This window comes from Lolium perenne, chromosome 6, assembly GCF_019359855.2.
Source record: "Lolium perenne isolate Kyuss_39 chromosome 6, Kyuss_2.0, whole genome shotgun sequence".
Classification (NCBI taxonomy): Eukaryota; Viridiplantae; Streptophyta; class Magnoliopsida; order Poales; family Poaceae; genus Lolium; species Lolium perenne.
Genome location: NC_067249.2, coordinates 198,801,054 through 198,819,500, shown reverse-complemented (window position 1 = coordinate 198,819,500; position 18,447 = coordinate 198,801,054). Strand labels below are relative to the sequence as shown.

Genomic DNA, 18,447 nt, shown 5'->3' with positions numbered 1-18,447 from the left:
ACTTAGTGTGTTGCTCTTATTTAGATATTATAGATATCCGGACTTAAGGAGATTGCTCTCAGTATACCCTAGGGACTATTGACCGGATTATTGGTTGGATTATTCAAAAAATCGATATTTGGCTGGCCGGATAATTCGGCCCTGGCCCCAAATTTCTCCAACGAACTCGATTTCTTGGAGGGGTATAAATACCCCACCTCAAGCTGCTCGTCCTGACCAAGAAGAACCCTAATAGTTGAGCCAAGAAAAATCACTAGGTCTCCTCCCTCAACCACTCAAAACTCTTTATCTTTGGATAATCGAAGGAGAAGGCCAAAATCTACATCCTCACCAAAGTGATTTGATTTTACCCCTCATTTACTTGAGGTCCTTTTGGCTAGAGTTTCCTTGGAAACAATAGTTGGTGTTTAGTTCATTTATAACTTATTGTTGTGTTGTAACAGCCTTGGGAGCCTCCAATTATGTTGTAGATGTGTGCCAAGAACATTGTAAAGACTCGGTTTCAGCCTCGAGAAAATCCCTTAGTGGACAAGTGAGCTAGGCCTTCGTGGTGGTGCTCACCGGAGAATAGGATGAGGCCTTTGTGGCGTTGGTTAGGCCTTCGTGGCAACCACACCCCTCTAACGTAGACATACTTCCCCTCAAAAGGAAGGAACTATCGGAATCATCCCTCGTGTCTCCACGTGCTCCACTCCTGGTTACCTTTATCCTTTATCCACTATTGCATCTTTCTTAGTGGTAGCTTTCCTAGCTGTGTAGCTTGTTATCTAGGTAAATTCACTTAGTTGCATATCTAGAGAATTTACCTTTTGTGTCAAGCCTTAATTAAAAAGAACACAAAATTTCGAAAATGTCATAAGAAAATCTTTAACTTTGATGGAACTTTTACGAACCAATGTTTCGAGCAATCTTTCCTTTCCCCCTCTTCTGTACCTGGTTTGGATAAACATCCAATACGCCGATCCAAATCTTGAATTGTCCATGTTTTTCATAGTTCCAAGACCAAAAATCTCTACAATGTCTAGTACTCATTGGAATAGCACACGTGGAAGAAACATCCATTTATAGGAAGAACTGTTGCTACTCGTGACGATTCCACTATGCAGGAGCCGCTTTCATTCGTTCGCGTACCATGAAAGGAGGATTATTGCCAAGACAAGCAATTGGCCTCATATTATGATCTTTGGGAATCCAAGTACAATTCCATGTCTCTATTGACTTGCCACGTTCAGTACGTCGTATCAAGCCTTGCTGCAGAACTTCTCAACCATGAAGTATTGATCTCCATATATCTAAAGGTGAGTTACCCAAATTAGCTTCCAGGAAATCACACGAGGGAAAATACTTAGCCTTGAGCACCCTAGGAACTTGGCTCCATCAAGATATGCCTCTTGTCTGCCCACAAGAGAGAGGTTAACCTCAATATCCCTAAAACCAAGCCCACCCATGAACTTTGGGGTTTCTGTCATCTCTTTCCATTATACCCAACATGTTTTCCTTTCACCTTGCTTGCTTCCCCACCAGAACTTGCGGAGTAGCAAATTCACGTGTACACATAGCCCACGAGAAAGTTTGAAGCATGACATGGAGTGCACATTAACTGTTGGAGCTACAGAATTTATCAATACCTCCTTACCCGCTGAAGATAGCATTTTTTCTATCCATCCACCCACTTTATTCCATGTGCTATCTTTTAGGAACTTGAAGGCTCCATTCTTAGAATTACCAATATCTCATGAAATTCCCAAATATTTCTCCGAGAGGTATTCATTAGGGACATTGAGAATCTGTTTCACTTCATTTTGATTTGGATTGGACATCCTTTGCTGAAGAAAACTTATGATTTATATGTCCATGATTGATACACCAAAAAAGAAAAACCATAGAGCTGTAGAGCAAAACTTTTGTGGTGTAAAGCCCATGCTTAGGACGAGCATACTCTTAGGCCCATAAAACACACGATCCAGTCAGTCATCCAGCCCTAACCGTCCAGTCCAGCTCAGCTCTCCCAGGCCAACAACCCGCCTAACAAAACAAGGCCTAGTCCAGATCCAGTGAGGCAATGAGTCAGCCAGAAAAAGGTTTTCAGTTTCGTTAACGATTAGCTGGACTGGATTATTAAGCTGTCGCGTGACGACTCCTCAGGTGGTCGATCTCCCTCCTCTGACTGCTAAAATCTCGTGCCCGACGACACGATATTAGTACCAAAGCAAACCAGTCCAAATCCTCCCCATTCACCAGCTCCACTCCCATCCCGGTGATCTCATCCCTCGCATTCACGTCGCCCGCGTGATTCATCCCGCCACAAAAATCCTCCTCCCTCCGACGAGCTCCGGACCGACGGTCGGGGGAGCCCAGCCTAAACCCTAGCGGCAGCGGCAGCGGCAGCGGCGGAGGAGGGGAAGCCAGATCGCCCGCAGCCGGCGATGGAGAGCCCCGCGAAGGAGGAGGTGGCGGGGGAGCTGGCGATGGAGATCGAGTCCGGCGTCACCGCCGAGGACTGGCGCCGCGCGCTCTCCCGCGTCGTGCCCGCCGTCGCCGTGCTCCGCACCACCGCGCCGCGCGCCTTCGACACCGAGGTCGCCGGCGCCAGCTACGCCACCGGCTTCGTTGTCGACAAGGCCCGCGGCATCATCCTCACCAACCGCCACGTCGTCAAGCCCGGTAACAAACACACCCTCCTCCTCCTCCTCCTCCTCCTCCTCCTCCGCTGATGAATGACTGTCGTCGTGTGTTGCTCGCGCAGGTCCCGTGGTCGCGGAGGCCATGTTCGTGAACAGGGAGGAGATCCCCGTGTACCCGCTGTACAGAGATCCTGTTAGTGTTTTTTTGTTCCACTCGATTCCACTCAGTTCCACTCGATTCTACTTTATAATTAATAATGCCGATGGCGTGTTTGTTAATCCAAGCTTCCCCCTCTTTTTTTCTGAAAACAGGTACATGATTTTGGTTTTTTTCGATATGATCCAGGTGCCATAAAGTTCCTTAAGTATGATGAGATCCCTCTAGACCCCGAAGCGGCATCTGTGGGGCTAGAGATTCGGGTTGTCGGCAATGACAGTGGCGAAAAGGTTTACACTAGAATCCAGTCCATTCTCTAGCTCACCGGGTTGTTGCTATCAACTGTAGCGTCCCGTAAACTGCAAACATGGTTATTGCTAGCACGCAAACCTTACTTCAATTTCTCAACTGGATTATGGGAAGAAAACAGACTTAATTCTCTCTACTAAACCTTTGTTTCTTCTTTTGCCGTCCCGTGGTACAATGCCTGGAAAATATAGACCTGATAAACAAAAAACATCCCATATATACAGTTTCTCGATTTGTCAAATGGTAACATTTTGACATCTCGGCAAGGAAATGATCCCTTTCCTGTTCGGAGATGCCTTCACTATGAAAAGGAATCTTGTGCTTTCTTGTCGAAAAATTAGGAGTGAACCCACATCTGATTCTCTATCTCCTGCTATTATCCATCATATTCTACATTGTGAATGTGATGAAGCCAGAGTCCTGCACGTAAGAAAATTAACGAATGCACGCTACCTTGACATAAATATTTAGGTTTTGGTTAGATGAATGGTAACACACACGGGCTTTTGATTTCCACCCTCTCCATACTAAGACCATGCACTAATAAGTAGCTGTAATATTCGTTGTTCCTGAAATGGAATGCACCTATTCAACGTGTTAACACACTAAAAGTAGACATGCACTAAACAACGGTCTGGCTGAAAGCATCTGGCATGATAATAAGCTAGAAAAAGGACGATTATGCTGGCACCGAAGTAGAATCCTATTTAAGCATAATCGGTTCTCAAATGAGATTTTGGCATATGTCCTAGGTGACATGCCGGGGTTGGTGCGGTAACATTAGAAAGTGGTATATTATGATTTATACTCCCCCTTTCCAAAACTATAAGGCGTGCTTGACTTTTCACGGCTTTTAATGCACGACTTTGATTACGATTTTCACTTAATATGCCTACAAAATTAAATGAAGGCATGTGCCATAAAATATTTTTCAAGACAAATACAACATACAATTTTTTTGTGTTCGATCCATATACATTGGCATATATGCATTGAAGACTGCTGAAAGGCAAGTGTGCCTTTATATTTTGGGAAGGAGGCAGTATATACATATTTAGTTCTAGATACAGAGGTTCATCCTATCCAGGATACATGTGCGAATAGTAACTGATTGACTGTTAAGCTATTTAAATGTTGTTGCATACTGTAAAACCTTCTGATCCATCTTTACTGGATTTAGGTTTCAATTTTGGCGGGAACGCTTGCTCGACTTGATAGAGAAGCGCCTTACTACAAGAAGTATGTCTTTCTTTTTTCCATGACCGAGTCCCTTCCTATGATATGGCTTGTAATATTCTCTTTAGGCTCCTCCATCCCAATGGAGCAGCTATGAACCACAAGCTAGTGTGTAGTAATGTAAGTTCATTACACTGTATTGCTGCTTATATATTCTAACCTTTATTTTGCTAATTCTTTGATAGGGATGGATACAATGATTTCAACACATTCTATATGCAGGTGCTTCTCTTCAGCCACTTATGTATATAGTTCGCTTAAATTAGTGGGGTTTGTGCATCTAAAATGATGTTTACTGATCTGCCGATGATGTGCTTGATATGTTATTGACTTGATGCCATATAAGTCATGAATTGTCTTGTTACCAGTGCTCATATAATGTAATTGTTTCTTTCTGTAGGCTGCATCTGGTACTAAAGGTGGCTCAAGTGGTTCCCCAGTTGTTGATTGCCAAGGAAGAGCCGTTGCCCTCAATGCTGGAAGCAAATCTTCCAGTGCTTCTGCCTTTTTCCTTCCATTAGATCGTGTACGTAACATTAGTACATTGGTACTTCATCATACTATATGAGATGCGCCTGAAGTATCAAATAACATACTCCCTCCGTTCCAAAATAAGTGTCGCAACTTTATCTAGATGCAGATGTATCTACAACTAAAATGCGTCTAGATACACCCGAATCTAGACAAAACTACGACACTTATTTTGGAACAGAGGTAGTATTAATCATAAGAGAAGTATACTACTAGTTGAAAGAATATTAGGCATTGAAAAGTTACTCATGTAATTGGACTAACATCCACACTAGATTAGCCGGCTCGCGGAAAATTTCATTTCAGGCAAAAGCTTAAGAATGTGGTATTCTTCTTGATGATCTCTTATTGTATGGTGTGCCATGTGACCTATGCACTTCACTTCACTGAAAAGAACACATGCAGAAAAAACATATATGAGTTTGACATTGTCTAATTACATAGAAACATGAATAGTGTTGTGTTGCTCTTTAAGATTGATTGTTTGTTCTTTGTACTCTTATTTTTGTTAACATTAATTTTGTGAACTCTTTCCAGGTTGTCAGGGCACTCAATTTAATACGTGATTGTTGGGATGCATTCGGTATCAAGTCAGAATCTGTTTATATTCCTCGTGGTACTCTTCAGGTACGCATGTTATCTGATGATACCATGGTTTAATTAGACGATGTTCTATTTTAAGTGAAGAGCTACTCCCTCTGTCCCAAAATGTAAGGCACCCTTAAATTCCCTGGTCAACAACTTGCAACTTCACTAAGATTTGTACTTATAATATGTTCATAAAATCTGTATAACTATATATATGAAATGAAAGAGATTTGCAACATGAATGCAATGGTACCATTTGTACATTATAAAACCATATAATTTGGTATATATTAGTGGTCAAAGTCATGCATCAAAGAACGTGCGAAAAAGCATGCCTTACATTTTGGCACGGAGGGAGTACATAATGGTGAAACAGTAAAAATTGGACTCTGTTAAATCTGCATGTATTTAACCTTGAAGAACTTCAACAGTTTATTTGAAGTATATGTTGGCGAACATGAGTGCAGAATAGATGTACAAAAAAATAGTATGCTTGCTAGTGTGGTGTCAATTAGCTCTGAATAATATGTACATGGAACATGGAACATGGAAATGAAGCCGTGCTTTCTAAGTTTTTGTGTCTTTTTAAATCTTCCTATTCAAATTTGTCTTGTTGAGTATGCAATAAGTGCCAGCTTCTGCAATACTGTTGTATCTTGCCTGTCATGTTTCATGTTCGTATTTAGTTTATAAATTAGCTGACAATGCTTTCTGTTGTTATTCAACACTTGGAACGGAATATTTTAAAGTGTGGCAGAAGCATAGTACTGTTGATGGAGGGTATAACATTACCGGGTTATGAATAATACAGTTGACCACCAATTTCAAAGTAAAAAAAGCTTGCATTGTATTATGGCAACTTATTTTGCTTTTATCAAGTGTTGTGGGGTGTAAGGATTCAAAGGGCATGTTGGTTTAGGGGCCACAGCTCACTTAGGAAGGCTTGACCAGTCTGGGAATTAACCCTTTCAAAACTGAACAAGTAAATGGACTATTGGAGATTTTCTGGGATTCGGGATAACCCCCTCCTGATTCCCATAAATACACTAGAAGTAAACAAGCCAGTAAATCCGTAATGTATTTGCAGTGCATGCTATAGTGTATGTACTGGTCAGGGATGCTGCAAGCCTGCAACTGTGCAAAGCACTGCATGAGCCAGCGTGTAGCTGCTGGTACTCGTTGACCGTGGTATTGGTACTATGGTGTGGTGCCTTACTATTTTAAATACTGCTTTAAACCTTTACAATCTGCAACATTTTGTCCAAGAAAATAGCGTCTAGATTAAATGCATGGTATTAGTTTTATGTCATTAGCTATACTTTTTTTTTTATCATTGATCAATGCGATTGGTAATTTACTCTGACATAGAGTCTAGACCTCATATTATCCCTATTCAAATTTCCGTCCTTTTGAAGGTGACCTTTCAACACAAAGGATTTGAAGAAACTCGGCGTCTTGGACTCGGGAACGAAACAGAGCAGGTACGTTCTTATCTTGTTCGTGGTTTTCTAATTGACTAGGAAGTACTACCTCGGTTCCTATTTAATCGACGCTATCGGAACCATAGCTGCCATGTTTTCGGTACGGAGGGTACGGGGGATGGGAATCGGAGGATGGAAAAAATAGGAAACAGTAGGGGTACACATCTCTAGATCGAATCTTATATGTCGGGGACGCGAACCGAGTCGTTTCGGTACGGTGAACCCGGTACGGTAATGTGGTACATGAAACGTGAACCTGTCCTAGTTGATACAACTAACCCAGAAACGATATTCAGATAGAGTTTACAGCTTGTGTATGACTCAGATAGGTAACTTGAGTTGATATTACTAGTCCGTTATGCAAATGTGAACCATTCATCTATGGACTGGACCAACAATATAAGCAGATAACTCGGGCCGAACCGCCAAAGATGAATGCAACAATCAGGGCGCCAGGGCCAGATCTGAATTCTCAACTTTCAGCAGCCTGTACAAAAGAGAGGAGAGGAAGTTTGAAAGATTAAGATCAAATCATCAAATCCATGGTAGAAAACAGACCCGAAATCCCAATTCCCATCAGATCTTTCTATCAGATTCTTACCTTCCTTCGACTTCTCCGTGGCTGTGCTCCAAAAAATCCATGCGATGGGAGTACTTATAGAGGATGGGAGAAGAAATCTAAGGAAACCTGGGATTCCTGCTGCCTCCATTGATGAAGAATTGAAGATGGGGAGGGGAAATGAGGAGTCGAACGGGAGAGGAAAATATACAGCGGCTCGGTACTGTGGCTCGGGAGTTAATACGATTTGGGGAAGGGGAACTTCTGTCTCACCGTTTTTCTCCAAGTCGTCGAACCTGGGACGATCCCGAGCAGAGGAAACGCGAATCCGCTGCGATTTTGACTGAATCGTGGGGCGTTTCCGAATCCGTTTCCGGAATCCGTCTGCTATGATGGGAACTGCGTTTTTCAAGGATGCTAGCCTTCAACAGACACCCACTCGTGTCCATTTAATCGGAATGGAGGGAGTACTCCCGTGCCCCTCGCTTTGCAATGGGACATGATCAGAACTAGCTGAATACCTGTGCATTGCTATGAAAAAAAACCAATAGAATACTCGGACATTGATTGACAATCATTGATACCTTACTCTTGCTTCTCCCTCTTAGCAACAACTGTACATACTTATTGTTTCCTTCCTTCCCGTCTTGTTCTTTTTCCCATCTGAATCTGGTTTCCCTTCTTCATGTCGTGTCTTCCACTCAGATCAGTTCAATCATGTAAAGAGAAACATGTACAGTTTATGTAATCAGTTGAAATTTAGAACACAAAGTCACACTTATACATCACGCGTCGATCTTCACATACATGCTCTCGACGCTAGAGAGGATTAATCCTCATTGCATGGTCGGCAGTGGGAATCATGCCTTAGTGCAGAAAATCCTTCCTCTTATGGCACACTGGACAACCTGAGTTCGTCACCATGACTGATGGCGACGGATAGCTGGTATGCATGTGTTGATGCAGCAAGATAACACGCTGTGGTGGCGCACATCCGCTTTAGACGAGAGCTCCAGCAAAACCTAGAAGAGTTGTTCCGTTTCTCTCGTCTTGATATGAACAATTTGACAGGAGCTATCTCAGATGGATTAGATTTTCATTTTTGACAACTGGGATTATGAAATGACTCCGCGATTTTGATTTTAACTCGGTTGATTTTGGCTCGGTTGGGGGAACAGGGGGATTTCACATACCATTCCTTCCCCAATTTTCATCTTGTTAAAAACTTGAAACAAAGAGCTCAAACTTGCATGAACAAAAATTGGAATCTATCACTCTTCCTTTGTCTTGTGAATCACCAAAAGAATTGGAAAAAGGCTTCGGCCTGGGCTATTAGCCGCATGCGCATGCCCATGGGCTATGGATCCCAATGTGTGTGTAGCCTTTTAAATCACTTGTAATCGCCTCCTAGGAGGATTGTAAAACTTCTATCTTTTCAATGCAATGAAACACAAAGGTCCTTTGCGTTTTCTCTAAAAGTAGAAAAGAAAAGATTTTGTATATTGTAGAATGTAAGTTTATCTGTACTCGTACTAATTATGACTGGTTACTGCTAATGTGATAATTAGCTGTTGTACTTCTAATCTCTAACAGTTGTTTATATGAAAAATATCTACACTTTCCTTTCCAGCACCACAGGAATACATTATTAAATGTTAACCTCCACGCTCTGTGACTACTGATTAAGTATCTAAGCCTGTAATTTTTATTTGTGCAGATGGTACGACTTGTTTCTCCAGCAGGCGAGACTGGAATGCTGGTTGTTGATTCTGTGGTAATTTATGCTTACTACTTCTAACCTCTAAACATGCATTCTATGTTCTTAATTAGCTGGCTGCTTCTTGATTCATGCATCCTATGTCTTGCTGAAACTGGAGAGCTCTGTCCTTGCAGGTGCCGGAAGGACCTGCACATAAACATTTGGAACCTGGTGATGTGCTAGTGCGCATGAATGGGGAGGTATTGCTTTATAATCGGTTACTGCATTTGATATTCCACTCTATAGCCTGATAACTCAAATTAGCAAAACATTGGTCACATACCTAGTACTAAAAACTGAAGATAATATTTGTCACATTGTGGACTGGTGGTAATATGTTGATTCCAGGAAAGGAAAATTGAGGATGTATCTTTGTGTCTAAAATATTTTAAATTATTTCCCATTTCCCTATAGTAAAAGAAGTGATATTTCTCCTTTCCCTTTTCCCTGTTCTGATATCATGTGATATTGTTGATTTTACTACTGCAGCTTATCATTACCACTATTATAATTAATAAGGTCTCTGACTATCTGCCGATATTTAGTGATGGCTTTGCAAATTTGTAATTTCATGCACCTGATATAAGTTTGATGTTGGAAATATCAGCTGTGAATACCTCAGAACATTGCTCATGTTTGCTCCTTTTTTATGCATAATAGTTTCCTAGTTATCATATGCCAATACTCTGCTTCTGAAAGCTATAAATATTTAATAGTTTAATGTATATTTAGTATATTTTTCAGCCTATGGTATATTTTCTGCATGCCCTATGCGTTTTCTAATCAGTAGTATATTTCCAACATGCCACCATTATTTTTGTTTTGTTGGTTCTCTGAAAGTTACTTTTGTGGTACTTGGAAGTCTGGAAAAACCTATGACTATAAACCTCAATTGCTTATTGTTGACTTAGTTTGCTTCATTCACACACTTTTGTTAGTTTGATTCCTCAAACCTGATAGATTTCTTACTCTAGCATGTTCTCACTGAGCATTTTGCTAATCTACTTGCAGGTTGTAACACAGTTTCTCACAATGGAGACTTTACTTGATGACAGCGTCGGCAGGGAGATAGATTTGCAGATCGAAAGAGGTGGAACGCCTTTAACACTAAAGCTGGAGGTACTTTGTAATTCGACACATGTTATTTAATCTTGTAAACAGAGAGCAGTGAATATGAATTACCCTTGCACTCCTATCGCACGGAAGTGCCCCTCTGTGTTTACCGTCTGAAAATAAAATCTGCGTGCCACATTATGCCATTTGAACTCTTCAGGTTGAGGATTTGCACTCTATAACTCCAAATCATTTCTTGGAAGTCAGTGGTGCTGTCATCCATCCACTTTCATATCAGCAGGTGAGTTACCCTTGTATCTTTCCGATCTGATGTTCTCCCTGCTCTTTCAAGGAGTAATTGATTGTTTTTTGCAGTATGCTGCATCTAAGAACATTTTAATGCAAATAATTTTTATAAGGGAATAGGTGCATGCCGAGCTCGAGTGAGGCAAGGTAGTTTCAGCTCGAGCTCCTGAGTTGGCCACCAAGCCTGTGTCATGGCTCAAGTAGGCTCAGATCAGCTTGCCAAATCTTGGTAACACAATGGCCCAGTTCATTAAAAAAAAGTCAGTGACATAACTTCTAGGTTCATAAACAAACCACATGTACAACCTAAAGAACAACCGAACTGAAGCTGTGGTCGCCAAGCCTGTGTCATGGATCAAGTAGGCTTGGATCAGCTCACCAATCTTGGTAACACAATGCCCCAGTTCATTAAAAAAGTCAGTGACATACAGCAACAAACCACATGTACAACGTATAGAATAACCAAACAGAAGTTGCATTCTCAAGGCTCAGCATGGCGTTGGTCTTAACACAGCCAAACAGGGTGAAAAACCCCATGTACTCAGAATGGTTCCTGAAGAGGAGGTTGTCCATTGATGTGGCACTAGAGGATTCAGAGAACCCAACCTAGATTCGATACATCTTCCATGGCGGGTGATGTAACAGTGGCCAGAGTAGTGGGAGGAGAGACAGTGGTTGGGGCTGAGCGGTTGTGGTGGCAGCAGCTGAGACTGAGTGGTGCGGCAGCAGGCTTTCACCGTGAATGTTGCGAGTTTGGAGTTCTTTGCTAGGGTGTTGCTTGGCTAGGCTCCTGGGCCTATAGAGGTGCAAATGTTATCCAGTCTTTCTACGTGCTGATCTGTCTAATTTTAAACTGGTTGCATTTTGGGCCGTGAAAGGAGCTTTCTGCCCAATACATGTGTAGATCACAGTTACTCCATCTGTTCCGAAGTAATTGAAGTTCTAGGTTTGCCCTAGTTAAACGTCGTTAACTTCAACCAAATTTACAAGAAAATGTGTCAATATTCTACAACATCAAATCTATATAATATGAAAGTATATTGTATGGCGAATCTAATAGAACTAACTTGGTGTGGTAGATGTTGATTTATTTTTCAACAAACTTGGTCAAACTTAAGATAGTTTGACTTAGGACAAACCTAGAACATTAATTACTTTGGAACGGAGGGAGTAGTCCAGTTCAGTCAAACGTTGAACAGACACATGTTTAACTTTTGTACTAGAAACGCTAATCCCAACACCTGACACGTGTGCTACGTAGTTGAAATTAGACTGATGATAACATCACGTGTTTGCTCATATTTGAACTTATGTTAAACAACATAAGTGTATTCCTTTACCTTATTAATGTTTATCATGATATTAATCTTGTTTATATTGCCTTTCAGGCTAGAAACTTCCGGTTCAAATGTGGTCTTGTATATGTTGCTGAGGCAGGGTAAGACAACTAACCGTAGTGGTTTATGTTACATTTCCTAAAAGGACATCGATGATAGTGGTGACTCAAAGCAGTCCGTTATCAATCATCTCATGTAGCAGATCTGTTTGGAATTGGCTAGTTGTATTGCCTTGAATTTGAATTCCATTCAGGTGTCATATTGTCAATTAAATGTACAGAGAATATTCTGAACTGTTTAACTCCAAAAAAGTTTTCGTGTGTTCCTCTAGGCTCTGCAAATGTTTACCTTGAAGATTATACCGGTCCAATAGTTTTGTTTTCAAGTTTTATGCAGGGGACTTGCCTCAGTAATTTTCACCATATGTTTCTTAGCCGTTTATATGATCATTATCAAAGCAACCATCTTTTTCCTTGACTTATTCAACACCATGCAATGCAGGTATATGCTCTCTCGGGCATCGGTTCCACGCCATTCAATTATCAAAAAGTTCGCAGGAGAGGATATTGAAAGTTTAGATGACCTTATTGCAGTCATTTCGAAGTTGTCTAGGGGAGCACGAGTGCCTCTCGAATATGTAAAATATACTGACCGTTATCGGAATAAGGTAGAAAAAACTGGACAGCTTTATTTTGTATTTCTTCCTAACCAAATATTGAGTTTTCTTAAGATATAACTTAACTGTTATTTCATTGTTCAGTCTGTATTGGTGACAGTTGATCAGCACGGATGGTATGCGCCTCCTCAGTTATATACTCGAAATGATGCAACTGGTCTGTGGAATGCAAAATTAGCTATACCACTCGAATCCCCCTTCGTAGTTTCAGCTCATCATGCTGGCCATATGGAAGCAAACTCAAATTCTGTTTCACCTTTGACGGAATCCAGCCCTATGGATCTCAAATGCCAGCATGAGTCTGAGAATACAGCAGATGGATGCATCAAAATGCAAACAGATGAGGAGGTTGCTGTAGACGGATGCCACTCTGGTGAAGATTCCCTTGTTGAGAAAAAAAGGCGCCGGGTAGACGAGGAGATAGCTTCAGAGGGAACTATCTCACCTTTTGGAGATTTAGATGACATAAAAGGTGGTGCTTTGAGACATCCTTCCAGTGTCGAAAGCTCTGACCTTGCTCAAACTATATCAAGTAACGCGTCATTGGCAGAACAAGTGATTGAACCTGCTCTTGTAATGTTTGAGGTGAGTAATATGCTGAAATCTATAACCTTAGAAGGGACCTCCATATATTCTTGGTTTGCATCAGTTCAACGTTTCAGGTTCTGGTTGTAGCATTAATTTTAAGTACTCCCTCCGTTCCAAAAAGAGCTTCTCAACTTTTTCTAGATTCGGATGTACCTATAGCTAAAACATGTCTATGTACCTCCTTATCTAGACAAAGTTGAGAAGCTTTTTTTAGGAATGGAGGGAGTATTATACTTACACGATTTCCTCCAGTAAGAATATAAAGGGCTAGGGTGTCATTAAATAAGGGACTAGTGTTTCAGTTCACAGTAATAAACTTTGTCATGTTTTGACTGTTTGTGGGCTCAAATGAATCTGGAATTAGCAGTCCTTTTTTGTTTATTGCAGATTCTTGTATTCTTTTTTGTTGCCCATAAGTATGGACATCTTGGTCTTATCCAGATTATGATTATTTCCTTGTCTTACTTTATTTGAAGCTGTGATGATGATAATTTTCTTGAGAAAACTGAGGTTTAGATTGGTAGTTTATATATCATCTCTGAAGGTTCACTTACGGATTCACACCTTCATAAAACCAATACCCATCCCCTACTTTCTGTGTTGTCAATATTCAGAACAGGTGACATCATTTTCTTTAGAAATTCAGCAAATAGCCTAAATATATTGATAGTGACCAGTGACAGCTATACATGTATTGACAACATTGTATTACTTAAAATAATGTACATTCCTGTTTTTGTTTTCTTAGTGCTGACTACTGCGTCTATTTTTTTTTACTATGACTCGTTTACTTGCTCAGCTTTTGTTTTTGTTCTTTACTTTTTGACTGGTGAATGAAATATTGTTATGTTCATTATACTACTAATAGCCTGCAGTTATTGGTTTCAGCTATTCAGTTCTTATTGAAGATCTTACTTAACTGTATCTCTTTGTAGGTGCATGTACCACCAATATGCATGCTGGATGGAGTGCATTCCCAACATTTCTTTGGAACCGGTGTGATAATACATCATTCTGACTCTCTAGGTCTGGTTGCTGTTGATAGGAATACAGTTGCTGTATCTATCTCAGATATAATGCTTTCTTTTGCTGCATATCCCATTGAAATACCTGCAGAGGTATGAACTCGCTATCCCTTTTGTTGATCGTAAATGTATGGCATACTGAATTTCGATTAAATAGTGGCTTCCAAATTTTGGTTTTCAGGTTGTTTTTCTGCACCCTGTTCACAATTTTGCGTTGGTTGCCTATGATCCATCTGCACTGGGAGCTGGAGCATCTGTTATTCGGGCTGCTAAGCTTCTTCCTGGTTAGTTTTATTTTAGAGTTGCTTCCATGTATTCTCTAAAACTAAAGTACTTGGGTCAATGAAAGAAACTAAATTGCAGAATTGTTAGATAATTTGGTTAGTGACTTAAGAACCTTTTGTGTTGGTTTGTTTTTGTCATTTGGATATATGTAGAACCCGCCTTGCGCCGTGGAGATTCTGTCTACCTAGTTGGGCTAAGTAGAAGCTTACAGGCTACGTCGAGGAAATCAACCGTAACAAATCCTTGCACAGCTGTTAATATTGGCTCAGCTGACTGCCCGCGATATCGTGCAATAAATATGGAGGTCATTGAACTGGATACTGGTACTTTCTATGCATCATTTCAATTAACCTTTGATTTTATGTCTCATTTTGTCGGATTTATACTAAACATATTTATTATAGATTTTGGTAGCTCATTTTCGGGTATATTGACGGATGAGCAAGGAAGAGTTCAAGCATTATGGGCAAGCTTTTCCACCCAGGTTAGTTGGTGTTGGGAGTTGTTCACCTTAGTCTGTTTCTTTAAGTATTGATGCTCCCATGTTCCCAGGAGCATTTATTGAAAAGAAAAAAGAAAAGAACAAAAAGGCGGCTTACGCGCAAGGTTAGCCGCTTGATATCTCCAACATCAAGTAAATCGGCAATACAATAAAAATATATGTTCACTAAGTAAAGATCCTAAACTAAATGTATTATTAACTAAATCAGATGAATTATGTTGAGCCTTTTTTCCTAACAAGAGCCATAACCTCTACTTCTAATACTCAACCGTTCCTATTTCGAGGTTCTGCTTTGACCAACAAAACATGTGTTGTCTGCTACAAAAGTTATACCATTGAGTTTGTACTTGTAAAGGGTTTCATTATGAAACATGTTCGATATATTATTGGTCAAATTGACTCCATGTAAATAGGGACACAGGGGTTACTTGTAAATAACTTCTTAACAGTACTATCCCTACTCATTGACCCTGGTGTAATTCACTTCCTCAATTGTTTGCTCCAGCTCAAATATGGTTCTAGCACTTCAGAGGACCATCAGTTTGTTAGAGGTATACCAATATATGCAATAAGTAAAGTCCTTGAGAAGATAATCTCGGGTACTCCTGGACCATTTCGTCTTGTCAATGGAATTAGGAGGCCGATGCCATTTGTGAGACTTCTGGAGGTGGAACTTTATCCAACTTTGCTCTCCAAGGCAAGAAGTTATGGATTGAGTGATAGCTGGGTGCAGGTATAAGCTTACTGTTTATCTTAATCTTGTCCAAAAATTGTTCTGACTGACCTGGCAAATGTGGTTATATGGTTTCTGAGGCTTCCGGGCCTGAAGGTTGTAGTGCTTATATCAATGTGATTACCTATGCAGGCTCTCGCCAAGAAGGACCCTGTGCGAAGACAGGTCTTGCGGGTCAAAGGTTGTTTGGCTGGCTCAAAAGCGGAAAATCTTCTAGAACAGGGAGATATGATTCTTGCTATCAACAAGGAGCCAATAACATGCTTCCTTGATATCGAGAATGCTTGCCAAAAGTTGGATCAATCCATCGATTCTGATGGAGTGCTTAATATGACAATATTCCGTCAGGTTAGGACAATATATAAAAATAGACCTTATTTTTACAATTACTTACAATGTGAATCTAAAAGGTGTACCATTATTGCAATTGGTTAAACATTTGAGCAGGGAAAAGAAATTGACATTATAGTTGGAACTGATGTAAGAGATGGTAATGGTTCCACACGGATGGTGAATTGGTGTGGATCCATAATTCAGGATCCTCATTCGGCAGTGCGTGCGCTTGGATTTTTGCCAGAGGAAGGACATGGAGTTTATGTTGCTAGGTGAGGGGCATGTTCTTTTACAAACTTTTATGTGAAAATGTTTTAATCAACTCATGACTTAGGAATTTTGACTTTTATATTTAACTGGAACTATAAGCTTCTAGCTACGAGAGGTGTACAGTGATCAGATTTATGTGTTTGCAATGATTCACTGAAGAAAATGCTTTTTTTTCCAGCTCTTATGATATACTACTGCATAGTTTTCAAGTCGGTCTGGTCACTTGCTGTATCTGACTTGAGATATCATTTTGAACTTGACACAGCAATATTATAAGAGTAATTCTGTTAGGAAAATATGCAAAGCAACAGCTATCATGGAAAGAAAAGATAGAATATCGATCGATGTATTCCATTTTCCTTTTGTAGCATGCTTAGCAAGTTCATCTATTTATTGCACTAAGATGGATCATGATTTCTCCCAATGTCACCATGTCTTGCCAAATCTCATACTGTAATTAAAATCTATCTGCATTTTCTTGTAAAGGTACTAACAACCAGATATTGGTGCTCTTGCTCTGTCTAAATCCTAGCTGTAGTTCAAGTCCTCATTTGGTCTGTATCGTCTATATTCCTAGATTGACAGGGCAGGGTATCCAGAATATACACTTTATATGACTATATAGATCTTATGTGTAGAGTTGTGCACATTCTAGATGCCAATTGGGAATTAGGATTGAGCAGCAAAGTTTTTTTTTGCAGATGGTGTCATGGAAGTCCCGTGCATAGATATGGTCTCTATGCTCTCCAGTGGATAGTTGAAGTTAATGGGCAACCAACTCCAGATCTTGAGTCCTTTATAGAAGTAGTGAAGGTATGCATTGTTGATACCTTTGGTATATCCGAGTCTCCATTTTGTAATGTTGGTGCACTTGGTTCACATGTCATTTCTTTTGAATTAATATGTCTGAATTAATATTTCTTTCAGGGGTTGGAAGACCGCGAGTTCGTTAGGGTGAAAACGGTCCATCTGAATGGAAAACCTCGCGTGCTGACTCTGAAACAGGATCTTCACTACTGGCCGACCTGGGAGCTCACTTTTGAACCGGAGACCGACATGTGGCATAGGAGAACAATAAAAGCGCTGCAGCCAACTGAGGTTTGATTTATTCTGCCATGCTGTTATATTTTCAGCGGGCCTTCTCTAGGAAGGCCAGGCATGGAGGTTAGGAAATCGGAAATGATTGTCAATGTGGATGAGCTAGAATCCTGCGTTGCGCAGGATGAAGAGTTGGCACTAGGATATAGTATGCTTCATAGATGATATATGGATTTCATTGCCCGTGGATGATTAGACTGCGGGGAGTTCCTTTTGTATACCTATTGCTATATTTCTTGTGTAGAAGCAATAAACCCTTAGCATCTTAGCTCTCATCTCACCATTTTTCTGCAAAGCGTGTTCGTTTGCAGTTTGGATGCAGTGCAGCAGATATGAGTAATTCAAATTGTGGACAAGATATGTAGCATGATCTAATTGTTTTGAACTGGTTATATAGTTGCATGAGTATATTGTTTGCAGCGCAGCATTATGGTCTGGCAAGTTGCGTTTTGTATGTTTTTATATGCTTGCTTAGTAGGCCACATTGCAAAGCACTGATGTTTGAGTCCTCGTATAGATGGCTGCATCGGCATCTATTACACACATGTATATATGCATAAGATTGTGCTTAATTGATGGGGTATTGATGCTAATGGCATCACAACTCATGGTAGGAGCCTAGCACATCTACGACATCACAACTCTCTTTTCTGCTACATCTTATCGAGTTTTTACTTCTAAGATTTCAACATTGGGTCATCCTTGTCGTGTCCGTCACCAGCGCAAGAGCAGTACAGATAGACAGCATCTCCTAATTTCACTCAGCCCAGAGCCTAACAAAAGCTGATTCCGCGGTGAAGAAAGGTGGAAAACATGGGATTTTTACTCGTGGCTGAGTTTGGGAAGGTTGTAATGTATGTGACGCAGCCTCACCGTGGCTCTTCTAGGCAACGTGTGACAAATGTAACACATGGATGCGCCTTTAGCTAACCCAAAGTCAGACGTTCTACTAACTTCATCTCCTCTGGAACGCATGTCTTGGCAGGAGGAATATATT

At 40.6% G+C, this 18,447-nt stretch overlaps 1 protein-coding gene across 2 annotated transcripts; it reads left to right on the top strand.

Annotated features, from left to right (window-relative positions):
* Positions 1–2,128: 2,128 nt before the first annotated feature.
* On the top strand, positions 2,129–17,877 carry LOC127306440 (protease Do-like 7). 2 transcript variants are annotated; one of them, XM_051337079.2, is made up of 25 exons: positions 2,129–2,664; positions 2,747–2,817; positions 2,937–3,071; positions 4,271–4,329; positions 4,512–4,548; positions 4,727–4,852; positions 5,395–5,484; positions 6,861–6,926; positions 9,203–9,259; positions 9,379–9,444; positions 10,256–10,363; positions 10,518–10,598; positions 11,992–12,041; positions 12,442–12,607; positions 12,701–13,201; positions 14,140–14,322; positions 14,411–14,513; positions 14,667–14,837; positions 14,919–14,998; positions 15,067–15,120; positions 15,522–15,749; positions 15,882–16,097; positions 16,197–16,354; positions 17,054–17,165; positions 17,280–17,877. In XM_051337079.2, exons 1-25 carry the CDS (start codon positions 2,427–2,429, stop codon positions 17,454–17,456), a joined length of 3,333 nt encoding a protein of 1,110 aa, XP_051193039.1. In that variant the 5' UTR covers positions 2,129–2,426; the 3' UTR covers positions 17,457–17,877. The 2 variants fall into 2 exon arrangements, with proteins under 2 accessions (XP_051193039.1, XP_051193041.1); XM_051337081.2 differs by lacking the exon at positions 15,067–15,120 and having other exon boundaries at positions 2,131–2,664.
* Positions 17,878–18,447: the final 570 nt, after the last annotated feature.

Excerpts from the sequence above, each read along its gene's own strand:
- LOC127306440 (XM_051337079.2), top strand. The coding sequence starts at position 2,427 with ATGGAGAGCCCCGCGAAGGAGGAGGTGGCGGGGGAGCTGGCGATGGAG. Across the intron at positions 2,818-2,936 it reads ACCCGCTGTACAGAGATCCT|GTACATGATTTTGGTTTTTT; the intron begins GTTAGTGTTTTT and ends TTCTGAAAACAG. Across the intron at positions 15,121-15,521 it reads AAAGGCGGCTTACGCGCAAG|CTCAAATATGGTTCTAGCAC; the intron begins GTTAGCCGCTTG and ends TGTTTGCTCCAG.